This window comes from Bos taurus, chromosome 27, assembly GCF_002263795.3.
Source record: "Bos taurus isolate L1 Dominette 01449 registration number 42190680 breed Hereford chromosome 27, ARS-UCD2.0, whole genome shotgun sequence".
Lineage (NCBI taxonomy): Eukaryota > Metazoa > Chordata > Mammalia > Artiodactyla > Bovidae > Bos > Bos taurus.
The window spans coordinates 7,713,220-7,732,271 of NC_037354.1; the positions used below are offsets into that span (position 1 = coordinate 7,713,220).

The 19,052-nt window shown below is 41.1% G+C and overlaps 1 protein-coding gene across 3 annotated transcripts in view; it reads right to left on the reverse strand.

The window, feature by feature from the left end:
* Positions 1-6,814: 6,814 nt before the first annotated feature.
* The window catches only part of ASB5 (ankyrin repeat and SOCS box containing 5), a 41,033-nt gene continuing 28,795 nt past the window's right edge, over positions 6,815-19,052 (reverse strand). For 2 of the 3 annotated variants that reach the window (XM_024986259.2, XM_059882224.1), the window contains exons 2-7: positions 17,285-17,364; positions 14,018-14,125; positions 13,127-13,277; positions 12,821-12,955; positions 10,010-10,201; positions 6,815-8,969 (exon numbers count right to left, since the gene is read on the reverse strand). In XM_024986259.2, coding sequence (XP_024842027.1) covers positions 8,842-8,969; positions 10,010-10,201; positions 12,821-12,955; positions 13,127-13,277; positions 14,018-14,125; positions 17,285-17,364 — 794 coding nt within the window. In that variant the 3' untranslated portion in view covers positions 6,815-8,841. 3 annotated transcript variants of the gene reach the window in all.

Here is a 19,052-nt window from a genome sequence, read left to right on the forward strand (position 1 = left end):
CTTATTATGTGACGAGTTATTTATTTTTATTTATAAAAGATGGAAATAAATAGGAGGATATACCTCACAGGGTTATGTTGGATTAAATCAATAAGTTAAATGAGTGAAAAGCCTGGAACAGTGTGCACACATCATAAGGGCTCAGTACGTTTAAATATTTTTAAGATGATCATGGAAATCTGTGGAATAAAGAGGAAAGGGGACAGCTTCACACGGAGTTACGGATGTGAGCAGAAGCAGATGATATCTATGATAACCTCAGATACGCAGATAACACCACCCTTATGGCAGAAAGCGAAGAGGAACTAAAGAGCCTCTTGATGAAAGTGAAAGAGAAGAGTAAAACAGCTGGCTTAAAATTCAACATTCAGAAAACGAAGACCATGGCATCCGGTCCCATCACTTCGTGGCAAATAGATGGGGAAACAATGGAAACAGTGAGAGACTATTTTCTTGGGCTCCAAAATCACTGCAGATGGTGACTGCAGTCATGAAATTAAAAGATGCTTGCTCCTTGGAAGAAAAGTTATAACCAACCTAGATAGCATATTAAAAAGCAGAGACATTACTTTGCCAACAAAAGTCTGTCTAGTCAAAGCTATGGTTTTTCCAGTGGTCATGTATGGATATGAGAGTTGAACTATAAAGAAAACTGAGCACCGAAGAATTTATGCTTTTGAACTGTGGTGTTGGAGAAGACTCTTGAGAGTCCCTTGGACTGCAAGGAGATCCAACCAGTCCATCCTAAAGGAAATCAATCCTGAATATTCACTGGATGGACTGATGCTGAAGCTGAAACTCCAATACTTTGGCCACCTGATGCGAAGAACTGACTCACTGGAAAAGACCCTGATGCTGGGAAAGAGATTTAAGGTGGGAGGAGAAGGGGCTGCCAGACGATGAGATGGTTGGATGGCATCACCGACTCAATGGGCATGAGTTTGAGCAAGCTCCAGGAGTTGGTGATGGACAGGGAGGCCTGGCATGCTGTAGTCCTGCTGCTGCTGCTGCTGCTGCTGCGTCGCTTCAGTCGTGTCCAACTCTGTATGACCCCATAGATGGCAGCCCACCAGGCTCCCCCATCTCTGGGATTCTCCAGGCAAGAATACTGGAGTGGGTTGTCATTTCCTTCTCCAATGCATGAATGTGAAAAGTCAAAGTGAAGTTGCTCAGTCGTGTCCGACTCTTAGCGACCTCATGGACTGCAGCCTACCAGATTCCTCCGTCCATGGGATTTTCCAGGCAAGAGTACTGGAGTAGGGTGCCATTGCCTTCTCCATGCTGTAGTCCATGGGGTCGCAAAGAGTCTGAGACGACTGAGTGACAACTGAACTGAATGTGGTGTTTCCTTTGCCGAGCTGTATTAAATTCTGCCACTAGGGGGAACTAGAGAGAGAGAGAGACCTGGAGGCCAGAGGACGGGAGAAGGGCTGTTTGGACGAAGGTCACCAAGGCAACAAAGCTTCACCTGGCAGTGCCAGCTGGTGCCAGTTTCCAGTTTTTGTTCCCACTCCTGGAGCAAGTTTCATCGTACTCTCTTACAGGTTTCAGCAACCACTGAGAAGTGGTGGCACTCAGAAGTCTGAGCCCCAGATTCAACTCTCAGATCCCTGCTCTAAGTTCCTCAAGAATCAGCACCCGCTGTGTTCTCTGCCCCTTCTAAGAGTCAGTCTGTAGGGCCTTCCCTCGAAGTTCAAGGCTCTCAGAACTCCTGCTGTTGCTGCTGCTGCTGCTAAGTCACTTCAGTCGTGTCCGACTCTGTGCGACCCTATGGACAGCAGCCCACCAGGCTCTTCCGTCCACAGGATTCTCCAGGCAAGAGTACTGGAGTGGGCTGCCATTTCCTTCTCCACTCAGAACTCCTGCCCCTTCCCTTTGCACTCCCTCTAGCATACAGGTCTGGTGACAACAGAGGATGAGATGGTTGGGTGGCATCACCGACTCAATGCACATGAGTTTGAACACACTCTGGGAGGCAGTGCAGGACAGGAAAGCCTGGCGTGCTGCAGTCCATGGAGTCCAAAGAGTCATGCTATGATGAGTAACTAAACAACAACAACTCGAGGTCTATCTCTGTTAATTTAATCATCTCATTTTAATTGTGTAGCTCTTCAGTATCCATTTAACCATTTCCTGAAGTTAAATTATTGTTGAATTCATGAAGTTACTGCTGTTTCCCTGATGAATGATGCCTGGAGTATGGGCTCCCTCTACCACTGGCTCATCTACATCTCACTAAGGCAGCTGAAGAACCTGCTACTCCTATTCATCAGATCCATGGTATCACGAATAAAGTGGATACTCAAAAATAAAGATACTCAAAAACTTCTGCTGATCTTGTGGCAGAGAGCCAGAAAATTGATTTGACCTAAAGCAGGATGATGAACTTGCCCTACTGCTCCTGCTCGAAGAAAGCACGCTGCTTTTTGTGGTTCTTGCAGATTGTTACAGAGGAGAGAAAGTATCAGATCAATAGCAGGATAACAGTTGCTAGGGACTGTGGCAGTTTATTCCAGTAAAAAGCCCTCAAACAGAAGAGCACCTGTGACTGAAGTTACCTCCTGATGAAGTTCAGAAACCTGGAGTCATCCTCTAAGTCCCAGCCAACTTCCCACGTGAGCCCAACAGCTATCCAAGTCAATAATTGTTGTTGACCTCTCATATGTCAAAAGAAAATTCAGAGAGCTTACTTGATATGAGTATTTTCTTGATCGAGAAGCAAACTTGACAGACAGGGAGAGTTGCAGCAGAAGGAGCTTAGAAGCTGAATTTCAGCAATTATAGTGCAGTTTATAAAGTATGTTTGTGTCAGTACAGTCAGCCCTCGGACCCATGGCTTCCATAACTGTGGATTTAACCTGGCTCAGATAGAAAAATGTTAGAAAACACAATTCCAGAAAGTTTGGAAAGGCAAAACTTGAATTTTCCTCCTGCCAGCAACTATTTACACAGCATTTGCATTGTATTAGGTATTATAAGTAATCTAGAGATGAGTTAATGTATACAGCAGGGTGTGCATAGGTTATAAGCAAATTCCACACCATTTTTAATAAGGACCTTGAGCATCCTGGGATTTTGGCATCCTCAAGCCTTTAAGGAATGACTGTGCACTGTTTTCCATTGTGACTGGTTCAGTTCAGTTCAGTTCAGTCGCTCAGTCGTGTCCGACTCTTTGCGACCCCATAAATCGCAGCACGCCAGGCCTCCCTGTCCATCACCAACTCCCGGAGTTCACTCATACTCAAGTCGGTGATGCCATCCAGCCATCACATCCTCTGTCATCCCCGTCTCCTCCTACCCCCAATCCCTCCCAGCATCAGAGTTTTTTCCAATGAGTCAACTCTTCGCATGAGGTGGCCAAAGTACTGGTTACTGGGAACTTACACTCCTTTTCCTTGATTGTAGCCCACTAGCTAGGAAACTGTAAGGTCTCATTGATAGGAAGAAGGCTTAAAGTTTTATTTAAGGTTGGAATCAGCATCTGGAGACATCGGGACAGCTTAGGTTTAAGTGCAGTGGGAATTTGGTCTGGGGGGATTTTCAAGCTGTGGTCTCAGCTTTGATTTCTCTACACCACACCTCTCTTCCACTGTGAAGGTGATGGAGCTCAGACAGTGGGAGCCGACTGTGTTCTGCTCAGCCAGGGGCATCTGTGCTATACTGGGTGTAACCAGACCCCCACCCCCACCCCGTCTGCTTCTGCCCAACAGGGAGGGGAAGTGTCCGTTTCCTGAGTCATACAGAAGGATCTCTTGATTCTCTTCCTGTGCCCTCCAACCTGGACTGTGTCCATATTGAAGTGACATTTGATAAAGCACCTCAGGTTATCCCTCTAGTTCTTTTAATGGGACAAGAATTACCTGAGAAAGTTCCACGTGGCTTACCTGTGGAGTCCTATCCCCAGGTCACAGGTGTGAGGCATTGCAGCAAGGCCTCAGACATGGAGCCCAGAGCCAAGGTCACCCCTGAAACTGACTGAGCCCCATTAGAACTGCTGCCAAGCCCCTTGATCCTTACGGCCAGATTCTTGACCTCAAATTAGGTAAAAAACACCCACCATGGCCCCCTAACCAGTCACCTAATTCCACCCTTCCAGCAGGAATTTTCTGTCTTGAGGCTATAAAAGTTGGCTACTAACCTATGAAAAGCATCAACCAGGAGGTCAGCCAGCTGTGCTCATAGCACCCACATTATCTCCGCTCTTTGGTTCTCAAACCCACTCCTTTCTGCAACAATCTGTGTCTAAAAATTCCTTTCCAATCCGTGCTCGGACTGCCACACCACCCAAAGATGAAAACGTCTCTCCACATGGATGTTAGTCACTGGAGTATTTATAGTGTCACAGCAGAATCGGAACAGAATCGGAATAAAACTGTGGGGCCCACTGTTGAAAAATTAAGCTTTCAAGATGACCATTAAGCCAAGCATGGGATGCTCTGAGTGTGGAACCGTGGAACAGAGTCGAACCCAATGTTCCTAAAGCTGGCATATGTGGCTGGGTTGACCATGTACTTTTCCTCCTATGCATAACTCAAGAAGAAAGTTCATGAGGTTCCTTTTAATACCTTCAGGTTTTTTGTTTGTTTGTTTGTTTTTTTTTTTAAGGACACTGTAACAGAGTCCAAAATTACTGCTTCCCTTCCCCCAGACTGAGACCATTAAATTGAGTTCTTGCTTTCAAAGTCATTTCATGCCTTCCTGTACAAAATGGATATGGATCTGCATAATAATTTGAAACATAAAAATGTAAAATGCTCACTTCACTTTGAGAGGGAGGCCTCAAAAATTATGAGCTAGTTAGGAAAATACTTCTGTTCCTCCTTATGTGTTTGAATGGTCTTGTCCTTGAGAATTAATATTTGTCCTTGGGAAGTGTAGAACCATGTGTGTTTGTGTTTAACTTACCCTCTGGGCAGTGCTAGGTCCAGACAGGACCGATTCAGAGCTGAGGCCCACCCTCATGCTCTGTGGGTCAGTCACTGCTCTGGGGGAAGGGCAACCAGTGATAATGGAACCCCTCCTCCTTTTAATGGGGAGGGGAGTTGGCAATAAGAGGGGCAGCTATTGGAAGACTGAATCCTGGCCCCAGACGGAACTGCCTTCACTCTCGATAGTCCTGGGTTCCCTGAAGTCCAGGGTCTGAGTGATGGTGTCAAGTCCCAAATGCTAGCTTGTCCTTTTTGAGGAAGGGACAAGCTAAGAATCCTGCATTGGCCACAAGAATGAATGATACGGAGAGATGGAGTCACCATTCTCCACTGCCAAAGAAAAAAAAAACCCAAACTCTTTAAAAACCCAGATGTAGGGTGTTAGTTCTGTCTCATCTCTGGGTGAAGGAGGATCAGAAACAGGGTTTTCTGCATGCCTTTATTCTTTGGTCTAGTGCAGGATGCTGGCACCACGTTGACCTATCCTCCAGCCCAGCCTCAGTTCCCCACTGGGGAAGAAACCCTATTCCTCCTTCTGTACATTTCATAGATTATCTGCCTGCACGCCTCACCCTGACAAGGCATGATTTTGACAAGGGATGATCTTGTGATGGAGCTGTCCTGACAGCGAATGTCCTGACTCGTTGTGTCTCCCACCCTGCATCCAGCAAATCCTCTCCTGGTTGTTACCGAGGACTGTGCCCCCCAGAAACACAGCCTTTCTCTCCTCGAGCCTTTGGGAACCTTCATGGTCTGAGGGGTGAATCACTGGCATGATTCGTTTGTGTTGAGACTCAGAAACACTAACTCTCCTGTTTCTAGCAGGCAGGCCTAATCAGCTGCTTTTGTACGACACAGAATGAATGTTTCCATTTGCCATAGCAATTCCAGTGGATGTTTCATTTTATATATTTAGGTCATTTATATTCCCTGAAGGGCACCCTTTTTTTTGTTGAAACCCTAGAGCAGATGGAGAGGTAACAAGGCCTGAATTTTCTGAACAAAATTTGCTCCCAAAAAAGACTGAGAATGATTGATAAGGCTTTTAGGAGAGAGTGCAAGCCTTAAACCAATTATAAATAAGAAAGTGGAGAAATTAGAGTAAAAAGGTGGGAATAACCCAAGGGAGCAGATCATTTGTTTAAATTGTTGGTAGTGAATGGAGAACCACCCTCCTGGGTTCAGGGCTAAGGAAACACAGCGGATACTCTTAGACCTTTTCAGAAGAGGCCATCCTTTCATGCTGTGCTTCTATTTACTGATTTCTGAACATCTGTACTCTGTGGTTACAACAATAATGGAAAGTAAATACTTTTTTTCCTACAAAAATAAATGTGTTCAGCAGTGCTTTATTCCAGCATTTATTTCATCATATTTCTTTAATCTCATATCAAATACACATGGTCCCCGATCTACTGGTTTTTTGACTTCAGGATGGTTTGAAAACCATATGCCTTCGGTAGAAATCGTACTTCAAGGGTTGCATTTGGGTCTTTGTCCCAGACCAGTGGTAGACTGTCCCACCAGATTAGACTGTCCCACCAGATTTCTTTATGCTGGGCAGGACCTGCCGCTCCCAGGCAGTCCCCTGACCACAGAGCAGAGCAACTGATACATGTATAACTATTCTAGACCCAGACAACGGCCTGCTTTTCACTGTCAGTACAACATTCAGTCAACTGCATGGGAGAGTCAATGCTTTATGATAAACTAGGTTTTGTGTTAGATGATTGTGCCCAACTGTAGGCTAATGCACATGGTCTGAGCACATTTAAGGTGGGCCAGGCTGAGCTCTGATGTTTCATGGGGAGGTGTATTAAATGCATCTTTAACATATGATGTTTTCACCTTATGATGGGTTGATCAGGAGGCAACCCCATAGTAGGTATGGTATAGGCTATCTGTAGTATTTTTTTATTTTGCCTTTGTAGAATTTTGTCCTTGGACTTTTACACGTTTGTAAAAAGATTCTGATTAGAGGAACTTCACGGTGTCAGTCGCCATCATGTCACTCTAACTGCTCCTGATACAGTGATTTGAAAACCAGTAGTAAATAAGACTAGGACAATTGAATCATATTCTCCATTACCTTCCATTAGAAAATCAAATACTAATTAGAACAGAAAAAAAACTGGTTTATTCCAGGGATAACCATCACACTTTAATATAGTAACATACATATGATGTGTTTAAATTAGAACATTTCTTTGATATGATAATCATACTCAAGCTAATATACAAGGTACCAGCACTCTAAAACTTTCCAAGTGTCAATTTTTATTTTAATATTTGATATTTGCTTCTCTTACTGACATAAGACCAATTAAGAGGGATGCCTTGTACCCTAAGATGACTTCTTGCTCAGGAAAAATACTAGTAGACACTGTTTTACTGAAAAGCAATTTTAATATGTGATTATGTTTAATAGGGTTACTCTATAATTAAAAAAAAGGTTAAATGCATATTATTCTGAGGATATTACGAATTTATTAAACTGAGATATTTTGTAAAACAGACTAATTTAAAAGTCTCTAGCCACATAGAAGACATTTTAAAAAAAATGCCACAACCATATTTTGACTTTTGAAAATCTAGAATGATTCTTTAAAAATGTAGTCTTAATAACTTTGGGTTTATATACAACAATAGTTTATTTCCCACAGGTCTCTGGCAGTCAGTCAAGAATTAAGTAAAAAGGAAAATAGGCCCCGGATTATCAAAATGTTTTATCAAAATTTGATAAATTTATAGGACTCATCCAAGTATTTTCTTCTACTTCACACGGTGTTATAAGTATCTTATTATCTTATAAATTCAAATAGTTTAAACTACAAAGTAGGCACAGAGAGTTTTTTTAATTTTATTTTTTAATTACTTTTTATATTGCACTCAAATACATTAAGCAGAAGAGAATAAACCCCACAGAGGAAACCTTCTTATGTACAGCATCCCTTTATAGTATCGTCTATGCTGAACCCTTGTTTTGTGCAAGAATTAGAAACACCACAGTGAAGGTCCACAGATGGGGGACATTTCCTAAGGTTTCTGTGTTTGCTAAGTAATACCCTTTTTTCCTTTTCTTTGAAAACCCCACATTTTAAGGCATTTTTTATCTTCCACCTTCTACAGCCTTGGGCCCCCCTGATCCCTAGAGTGTGAGCCAGGGCCTCTTTATCAACTAGATGTGAAGTTGATTTTCCTGGTCCAAGTCTCACCAGCTCCTGACAGCCTCTGAATGGAGGAGGCTGGGGTGATATGTATAAAAGCACAGAAGAGAGACCCTGAGAGACCACTCATGAGTAGGAAAGGGTCTTCAAATACACTGAGCAGGTGTGTAATGTTCCAGACTTCTTAGGGTGAGAGAGCTGTAGTGATCATTCTAGTCCTGCCAGTTTCTGAAACAGGTTTACCTAAGGCAGTGAAGTGACCACTGGGACCTTTGCAGGAAAGGGGCGATTCGTCTTCTCTTTACTGAATTGATAATGATAAGTAAACATTTAACATAGTGGGTTTCCTGAATGACAGTCATCTTTATTTCAAAAAATATATGAGCTGCTCTTTTCTAAACCATACTCATATTTTGTATTAATGTCAACAATATAGAAATAATCAATTACAGAGGCCAAAACTTAGAAGCATAAACATTCGTCGAAGAATCTAGACCTTCAAAAATATATGAATACTTTTAGTAAGGGTTCATATAGATACTTTAAACATATTATAGTCCAAAACCAGTAAAAATGCATGAAACATACTATGCACTAGTACACTTTAACTAAAATTGCTATTTCACTAACTTCCCGGGTACTCTCATATCTCTACCATCTCTTTAGCATGTTTTAATATGAAATATACACTATGCAGATGAAATAGAAATTTATGATTTTCAGACATTTAGAATTATTTTACTCCCTTATCGATACTGTAAGAAGTTCTGCAATAACGTTGGCAGCTGGAGCTGTGGGATAAGGTGTAATCTTGGTCTACCGATGTAGTTTCTGATACAGAGTCTGCAGAGCTGGCATAGAGAGCTTGGGGTGGCTGTAAGAAACGTGAAAGTATTTGTTTATTAAAATCAAAATGGATTTTTCTGTGTTGTAAGGCACATGAAATCAAACCACACAAAAAAAGACAGTGCTTTGCAATAAATTAGGGCAGTATAACCATTGTGCGTTTGTACATGCTCAGTTTTGTCTGACTCTTTGCCACCCCATGGACTGTAGCTCACCAAGTTCCTCTGTCCATGGAATTTCCAGGCAAGAACACTGGAGTGGGTTGCCATTTCCTCCTCCAGGGGATCTTCACAACCCAGGGACCGAACCCGGCAATGTAAGTGTACACTTTACCACTACACCACCTGGGAAACCCATTAACCTAGGGATATTTATATAAGCATATGTGTATTGCTTTTATTTGTAAGACTTTATTATAATTGAGATATAATCCATGCATGTTCTTTAAAATATTTTACTCTTCGGGTTTATGAAATTATTGTTGTTTATAAAGCCTCAAAAACAAGGCTTTTTGCTTTTTGAAGGAGATATAAATCTCCTGCTTTATGAAGGACATATAAATCAAAAGCTCCAAGAAGTGTTATGCACTAAAAGGGGAATTAAAAAAACTTTTTTTCCTCAAATTAGATTAACTATTTAAGCCAAAGCAAATTTTTCTCTAGTGTCTAGACCAGGCTTTAGAATTTCTGTTTTAGAATAAAAATACTTCATGATTATGTTTCTATAACACACTATTGATGATGCACATCCTTATAAAATGGGGCATATTTCAAGATATATATTAATAAATATATATTTAAACAGAATCAACATATTGTTTACTGTCAAAAATAATATATTTAACTTAAACTGAAGGAATACAGAATTTAGGTAAGATGAGAACAAAGAAAATCAAAATCCTCATGATACCTTCTTTATGGATGCAACCCAAGTTAAAAAGTTATCTTCCTTCAAAAAATATTCCAAATGCTATGTCATTGTTATTTTACATGCCAACAAAAAGTCTTCTAATTTCATCTATCTCAAGCCCTTCAAAATGTTTTTAATGCCCTCGTAGATTCTTCTTACCTTCATGTTGAAGCAATAATCTTTCCACCAGACTATTAGAAGTCGCTACATCGACAGGTCGCAGAAGATCTGTGTTTTTGGCGTTGATATCCGCTCCAAATTCTAGCAGTAAGTTTACAATTTCTGTACAGGACTGTTGAGCAGCAGCATGTAATGGAGTATCCCAATATTTGCCTTTTTGTACATCAGCACCTACATGGAAATGAGGAGTGATGGTTTGTGAGACGAATCACCTACCTCAGCAAGGGGAGGCCAGTGTGTCAGCCACAAAGAGGACCTCAATTCTCTGTAATGAGCTACTTCTTTGTATGCAATATATATGCACAATGCAGATTTCATAAATATGCTTCATACATACATGTATTGAATCTTAAAATGCAATACACCTGGATGGAGAGTTCACACTTTTGTTAAGTCCTCTAATATTGTTCTCTATGCTTGAAAAATTTCATAATAAATTATTTAAAAAAAAAATTTAAACGATTCCCAAAGTAATCATATTAACTAGTATTTATAGTGCACAATTAGGTTGACATATCCATTTTCCTCACAATGGATCATTCTTAGGATTATTCAAGAGCTTATTGTTCTTATTCTTTTCATTTATTTTAGGGCAATAGAACTCTTTGGTTTCTCAGAAAACTTATGACTATAGATACGTGAGCTCTTTGGGTAAAATGTACACAAATTCATCCCCCTCTCACTCAGGTAGTTTAATTCAGTATATATATAAAGGCACTGAGCCTTTTAAGTAGAAAAGCACATTATATTTCTGCATGCAAAGTACGTTTTTAAAATGCTTGTATTAAAATATCCTTACATGTTAAATTACCTATTACACAGTTATTTTATCTTGGTGCAAAGCCCTGGCACATGGTGGTCATTTGACACACGTGCAGTGAATATGTGCTGTTTAATACTGTAAAGAATAATGATCCCATTTTCCAATGCATAAAAAGTTACACCACCAAGACAGGCCTGTTAATAAAAATCCATTAAGTCCTTCTCAGCTCTGCTTTCTGACACCATCAATAAAACTGATGATGTTTATAAGAAGCAACACATTTCATGAGTCCCTCTATGGCCCTCCTGATACTCTCAAGTTTCAGTAAATGTATTTGTTTTCAATATTTTTAAATCAAATGTAAAAGATTTAGTGAAAAAATATATTTCATAACAAAATCTCCACAGGGGAAGCATACATTTCATCGGTTATACCAATTTTATGGGCGATCAGAGCCTGAAAATAACAACCAATCCACAATTACTAACAATACTGCTTCAGTTTTTTTGTTTTGTTTTTTTTTAACCCAATATAAAATATCGGGAAGAGAATAATATTGCAAGCAAAATAAAGCAGGTTGTAAAGAATAAACTCTTCTGGTTATACAAATTTATGGGTGACCATAGCCAGAAAATAACTATCTGCCAGCCATTATTAGCAGAACTCACATTTAAGACTCTTACTAGGTATAAAGAGAAAGAAATATGGATACAGACACTGCTTGAAGAAGTCTATAATTTAGCCAAGATGAAGTGCTGCTGCTGCTGCTAAGTTGCTTCAGTCGTGTCCGACTCTGTGCGACCCCATAGATGGCAGCCCACCAGGCTCCCCCATCCCTGGGATTCTCCAGGCAAGAACACTGGAGTGGGTTGCCATTTCCTTCTCCAATGCATGAAAGTGAAAAGTGAAAGTGAAGTGAAAAGTGAAAGTGAAGTCGCTCAGTCGTGTCCGACCCTCAGCGACCCCATGGACTGCAGCCTTCCAGGCTCCTCCGTAACACATAATAGGATTACTAAAAATATATGTGACTTCCCTGGTGGCTCAGATGGTAAAGAATCTGCCTGCAATGTGCGAGACCCAAGTTCCATCCCTGAGTCGGGAAGATCCCCTGGAGAAGGGAATGGCAACCCACTCCAGTATTCTTGCCTGGAAAATCCCATGGGCAGAGGAGTCTGGAGGGCTACAGTCCATGGGGTCGCAAAAAGTTGGACTGAGTGATTAATACTTTCACTTTCATATATCAGAGTCTGAATGAGTATCATAAACAATAAAAACCATAGAAATCCATTTAGTCATTTTATGTATATTTTGAGCACCTGCCACATGAGAGGCATTGGGCTAGAGGGAAGAGTTGATGGAAAAAAAGATATAATTCATATCTTAAAAGGGCTCGCAGTCCTAGAGTGGAAAATACCACATGTTCTCAGAAGATTATGAATAGTTTCTTAGGGCTGAAGCTGAACGTTAAGGAAATGGCTTGTTTCAATAAAGTGAAAGGGTATTAAATCTTTTTGGGTAAATTACAAAGCGGGGCAAAGTCTTGAAAGACAAGGTTACCTAAGCAGTTATAAGTGAAGTGAAGTGAATTCGCTCAGTTGTGTCCGATTCTTTGCGACCCCGTGAACTGTGGCCTACCAGGCTCCTCAGTCCATGGAATTTTTCCGGAGTATTTTTACTGGAGTAGGTTGCCATTTCCTTCTTCAGAGAAGCAGTTATAATCCCTAACATTTCTTTTGATAGGTTTGCTCACAAAGATAGAGCTATTTGGCACCATTATATCCAACCTTGAGGATTTTAATTTTATGACCTTTTATAGGTAGGACTTTTGGAGTTTTGAGGTCAAGTGGAGTTACCACAAATGTGTTTCCTTCTATGGATTTTAGAGTTATAGGTGAGGATGCTTAGAATAAGAACATTTTTATCCATAAGGTGTAATTTTTAAAGAAGCTTATTTAGAGAAGTCAATACGAAGCTGAAGAACTGCTTGTGTGTACAGACAGAATGGAAGATGGGATATAGAAAATTACCAGCGTAAAGAAGCTTCCGGACACAATGGAACTGCTGGGACATGCAAGCTACATACAGAGGGGTTCCCAGATGAGGAATGTCTTGGTCAACATCTACACCCCAGGATATCAGGATTTCCAGACATTCGTGGTGACCTGCCAACACAAAGTACAGGTGAGTTTGCGTCTCCTGAAGACCTGTCCCCCCACCTCCAACACACAGCTGCCCACCCCCGCCCCGCCCCAGGCTTCTCCCTGCAGCCTCATTCACTATGCCTGTGGCTGAAGGAGCTTTCTCCCCTTGTCCCTTCACCCAGTCACAGTCACCTTTGCTGGCTGCCTCGTGCGTAGGGGAAGGAAGGCAGGACTCCAGCTGGGGTTTGGCGCCGTATTCCAGGAGCAGCTCTGTGCAGCTGGTGCTGCCCTGTGAGCACGCGTTGAATAAGGGGGTCACGCCATCTATGGTGATCGCGTTTACCTAAACCAAACCAGAGCTCTGAGAATGAGAGTCACAGAACCACTCGCCATTCCTGTCAGGCATTTAAAACAGGTATGTGCGTAGAAACAGATATTAACTGAGAAGGTGTGTGCAGCAAACGTGACAGCAAACATATTAACTGAGAAGGTGTGTGCAGCAAACGTGAGCTATTTAAGCTCACACACACATCCGTAAGCAGAGCTTGAAAATGCTAAGGGATAAATAGAAACATGATGTGGTGGATAATCCACAGGAGTGGGCATGCAACTAGTGGAATTCTGAGAAAAAAAAATACTCTAGAATCAAATACACAGAAATGAGTTAAATAATTAGGTACTTTATAGTTAGGGAAAAAATGTACAAATGTAATAGTGATGAAGCCACTTTGCTGGCTGGCAGCTGAAATTGGAAATCTTATTTCTGAGAATTTATCTAAAAAAAAAAGTTCAAAAGATGAGCACACATTATAGCTTAAAGATGTTCATCTATTGTTATTTGGAATTGCAAAAGCAGGAAATAGCCTAAGGGATATTCCATACCCTGCAGCGTGCTACCCATCTTTTACAAAGATTGGAAATCGTGCTTGGAGTGCTAGCGGGCAATTTGAGAGCTCTCTTTTTGTTCCATTTTTGAAAACTACTAAGAAGGAAAGCAAGAAGGCAAGAGAAGCAAAATGAGGACTTTGCCTGCTTCTCTCAGTCAGCCCATGTGGGACGGGGAATGCTTTTCGGGGCACTTACGTTGGCTCCGGCTTGCAGAAGCGTCCTGGCACAGGCCACGTGATCTCCAAGGCAGGCTTCGTGTAACGGCGTGACATGGTCTATGGTCACTGCGTTGACATTATAACCCTAAATATGACATCAGTAATTTTGAAACGTGAGCAGAAAGTCAGATAAAAATGCCCTGTGTGAATTGTCATTAGAAGGTGATAGCAAAGACCAGAACATCTCAGGAAAATTGGGTTTCAGTTTAGCAGGCATGACCAGTTCAAATGCCCAGATTCACGCAGCTGTCAGATCCCCTGAATCAAACTGTTGTAACCATCATATTGCATCCCACACAGCCTTAAGTGGTTTGTCCAACAGATTCTGAGCCACCTTGACATATTTAGGGCAGCCCGCTCTGAGCCCCATCAACTAGATTATATGCTGGTGGTTAACAAGTCTCAATACAGAGTCAGTTAGATGTGAGTTTGAAGCGCCATAATGCAGTATCTTTTTAAATTTGGATTGCTACTCTAACCTCTAAATATATTGGTACAATTAAATGAGATGATACATGCAAAACAATAATGATTAAAATGCCCAGCATACAGAAAATGTCTTATTTTATTATTCAATCAAAATTAAGTAAAATCTAAATATTTTTATTCCAAATAGACTATAATGATATCAGCTAAAATATTTAACTATTGCTAGGGAAAAAAGGTTCCTTGCCTTCCTGCTATATTTGATAATTCACTCTATCGACAGTCATACTACCATCGTCACAGGAAGATTTTCGTGGTCAAAGCCCCATAGCACCTTATAGGTTACCATGATCTATAACAACACCAGGAAGGACACGAAGAATCTTGAAATGAAGGCAAGAAAATAAATATCACCCCAAATCTTTGCTACTAACGAGTGTCAATTTTTTAAGATCCCTTGAATCACCCTGTCAGAGGTTTCAGATTGGCTGGTCTGCATCCAGACCTGGAGAGCTGATTCCCAGCCACTGCCCATGAGGGTGACTGATGACAGAAGCCTCTGAAAGGTCCAGGTTCCGTCTCACAAGGGCTCCGGACACAGCCTCTGACCCTCTCAGCTGGCCTGTCTGTGGACATGCGCTTACAAATCTCCTAAGACTCCTCCTCTCCAAGAACTGTGTGACCCTTTCAGAGGGGTTGCCCTTCAGCAGTTAGTGATGGTTTTGCAGTTTTTATTGTATATTTCATCAAGTAATGACCAAATCACATATCCCAGAACTGGAAGGCCCTAAGGAGTGTCTTGTTCTGCAACCTCAGTTCACAGGTGAGTAAAGGGAATCTCTGACATGCTGTGGTTCACTTCAAGTGCCAGCCAGGAGTCCAGGTGACCGGAGCCCAGGGCAGTGTTACTTCAAGTGAGTGACACAACCCTTTCTCCCCTCATAGTCATCTGAGAAAACTCCTGTCTCCCTGATTCTGAGAAGCACCAAGGCAAGGACTTCCGGATCTGGGTGTGCATTCATATCCCATTGGCCAAGCCAGAGTCCCTTATACTTTAAAAGGAATCTGTGCCTTTTTTTCCTCCAGTGAGTCTGATGATCAGAGAGGTGTAAAAATGACTGTTCTGTGGCGTTCATAGGCAAATCCCCATAACATACTACAGATTACCATAATGTAAAAAAGCACTGTTACAGCATCTGGTCTGATTATCCTTTCTTGGATATTTTATGACCGAACTAAGCCTGCAATTAACTGCACACCATTGTACCAATGTAAGCATATTTAAAATGTGTGATGAATAATACATATATCCAATTACTTCGTGCTGAAATATGTCTACCAATGAACAAATATACTGTGTGAGAATTTGAAATACTAAGGCATAAAACTATACCAAAATGTTTTAAAAGATGTTTCAAAAGATAAATGAGAAACTATGGATTTGGCTAACAATATTGGTTTTAGAAAAGGCAGAGGAACCAGAGATCAAATTTCCAACATCTGCTGGATCATGGAAAAATCAAGAGAGTTCCAGAAAAACATCTATTTCTGCTTTATTGACTATGCCAAAGCCTTTGACTGTGTGGATCACAATAAACTGTGGAAAATTCTGAAAGGGATGGGAATACCAGACCACCTGATCTACTTCTTGAGAAATTTGTATGCAGGTCAGGAAGCAACAGTTAGAACTGGACATGGAACAACAGACTGGTTCCAAATAGGAAAAAGAGTACGTCAAGGCTGTATATTGTCACCCTGTTTATTTAACTTATATGCAGAGTACATCAGGAGAAACGCTGGACTGGAAGAAACACAAGCTGGAATCAAGATTGCTGGGAGAAATATCAATAACCTCAGATATGCAGATGACACCACCCTTATGGCAGAAAGTGAAGACGAACTAAAAAGCCTCTTGATGAAAGTGAAAGTGGAAAGTGAAAAAGTTGGCTTAAACTCAACATTCAGAAAACGAAGATCATGGCATCCGGTCCCACCACTTCATGGGAAATAGATGGGCAAACAGTGGAAACAGTGTCAGACTTTATTTTTCTGGGCTCCAAAATCACTACAGATGGTGACTGCAGCCATGAAATTAAAAGACGCTTACTCCTTGGAAGGAAAGTTATGACCAACCTAGATAGCATATTCAAAAGCAGACATTACTTTGCCAACAAAGGTCCGTCTAGTCAAGGCTTTGGTTTTTGCTGTGGTCATGTATGGATGCGAGAGCTGGACTGTGAAGAAGGCTGAGCACCGGAGAATTGATGCTTTTGAACTGTGGTGTTGGAGAAGATTCCTGAGAGTCCCTTGGACTGCAAGGAGATCCAACCAGTCCATTCTGAAGGAGATCAGCCCTGGCATTTCTTTGGAAGGAATGATGCTAAAGCTGAAACTCCAGTACTTTGGCCACCTCATGCAAAGAGTTGACTCATTGGAAAAGACTCTGATGCTGGGAAGGATTGGGGGCATGAGGAGAAGGGTACGACAGAGGATGAGATGGCTGGATGGCATCACTGACTCGATGGACGTGAGTCTGTGTGAACTCTGGGAGTTGGTGATGGACAGGGAGGCCTGGCGTGCTGCGATTCATGGGGTCACAAAGAGTCGGACACGACTGAGCGACTGATCTGATCTGATCTGATGAGTTAAAATAAAAAGCTAGTAAAAGTTATCAAGCAATTTTGTTGTTTTTGAGTTGATTACTATTGATAATGAATGCTGTATGCTCAGGGAACAGAGACATATTTTAAACTATAGGTTAATCATAAACTTATGTATTATAATATATTGCATTATAAAATTACATGTTGTATTTTACCTGTGATAATAATGTTCTCAGAGCTAGAAGACGACCTTGACTGGCTGCTTCATGCAGTGGTGACCGATCTGCCCAGGAACCTTCCAGAAAAGAAAGGAAACAAAAATCTGTGAGTTAAAGCAAACCCTTATGGTGGTGGTTGTTGTCAACTCTTTTTAACCCTACGGAAATGGCAACCCACTCCAGTATCTTTGCCTGGAGAATCCCATGGACAGAGGAGCCTGGCAGGCTACAGTCCATTAGGTCTCAAAGAGTCAGACACAGAGGAGCACGCACGCACCCGGCACCAACTCTTCGAGGTACGTTTCATTATTATTTCTGTTTTAAAGTTGAGGAAGTGAAAGCTCTGGAAGAAATGAAAACATTTAAAAAGAGCCAGATAGTCTAGTTCCAGAACTGAATTGTTACATCTCCATTGCCCTTGTTTTGCCTTTCCATCCAGCATTATTTCCTGCTTATCCAAGAAATTAATAAGCTCAACATCCAATTCTTTGAATTATCAACTGAACAAAGAATTATCTTTTATTAGGTTTGGGGTATTGCTTCTTTCCAGGATGCAACACTCCCATATCATATTAAAAGCAGAATTGAATTAGTGTACCCCAATAAATATTTGTTAACAGAGCAAATCTGGCAGGAAAATAATAATTTATAAGAATTGAAGCCTTATGTTCTCACAAAATAAAATGCTAAAGTCACCATCATAAGTAAGTCTTTGGGGGAAACACTTATGTTTCCAGTTCCATCTATGAAGATAAAATTCAATGCTTTCAAAATCATACGCAATTGTTTGTTTTATCATTAAACAATTTGACTGCAGAGCACAACTCTGGAGGCCTTCAGAACATATATCAGTTTTCATGGTGAATGCTTAAATAAGCAAATTATTGACTTTCCAAACAGACTGCCTGTGTAAAACCACTGTGTTCATTTACTGAGCACAGCAGTAGTAAATTAACAACGTTTTAAGTAATCAATGCTTAAATACATGTTTGAATTTAAATATTCATGTATAATATTTATAATGATTTATAATGCTCCCTCCTGTATAATGGGTTAATAAATGTCATTATCCTTAATTTATCACTGAACGCTGTGTGCTGAATTGTATGAGGCTGATCTATCACCGCCCGTTCTTCCACCGCCACTGGCTAATATGGCCATTAACCAGATGCTGGCACTCAGAACAGTCTACAGAAATGGGCTTTTGGATTCATTTTTGGACACATTTCTTTCTAGTAAACTATTAAGACTGTAAGGGGCAGCAAAATTCATAATACTTACAACTGAGGGGTACTAGATATTCCTATTTTACATACAATTTATCCATCAAAATGATTTCATTAGTCTTCTGGACCATTCAGCATTGCTTGCTGTTGTTCACAAAAGACAGAAAAAATGGAAAAGCATCATTCAGAAAATAGGCCACATCAGGGCCAAAATAAAGAAATGTAAGTGTTTACTGAATTCACTACCCATCACAGCCCCCTATTCTCCTCCAAGATGGTCACAGAGCTTTCTGTACCCATTGTCATTTTATCACCAAGCCTCAAGTCCTTTACGGTGGAAGAAAAAAAAAAAACTGAAGCCAGAGTTTTGTATGTGCATTTGCTATATTATCTCTATTCATAAGACCTCCACTGGCATGAAAGGGGAGTTAAATGTCACACGGTCTGCGGGAGAGTGTGGGTGGTGGTCAGTGAGAAACCCACTGGGAATAGATGGTGCAGGCGAGGGCTCCCTTGGCCTGAAAGGCAGGGGTCAGTCT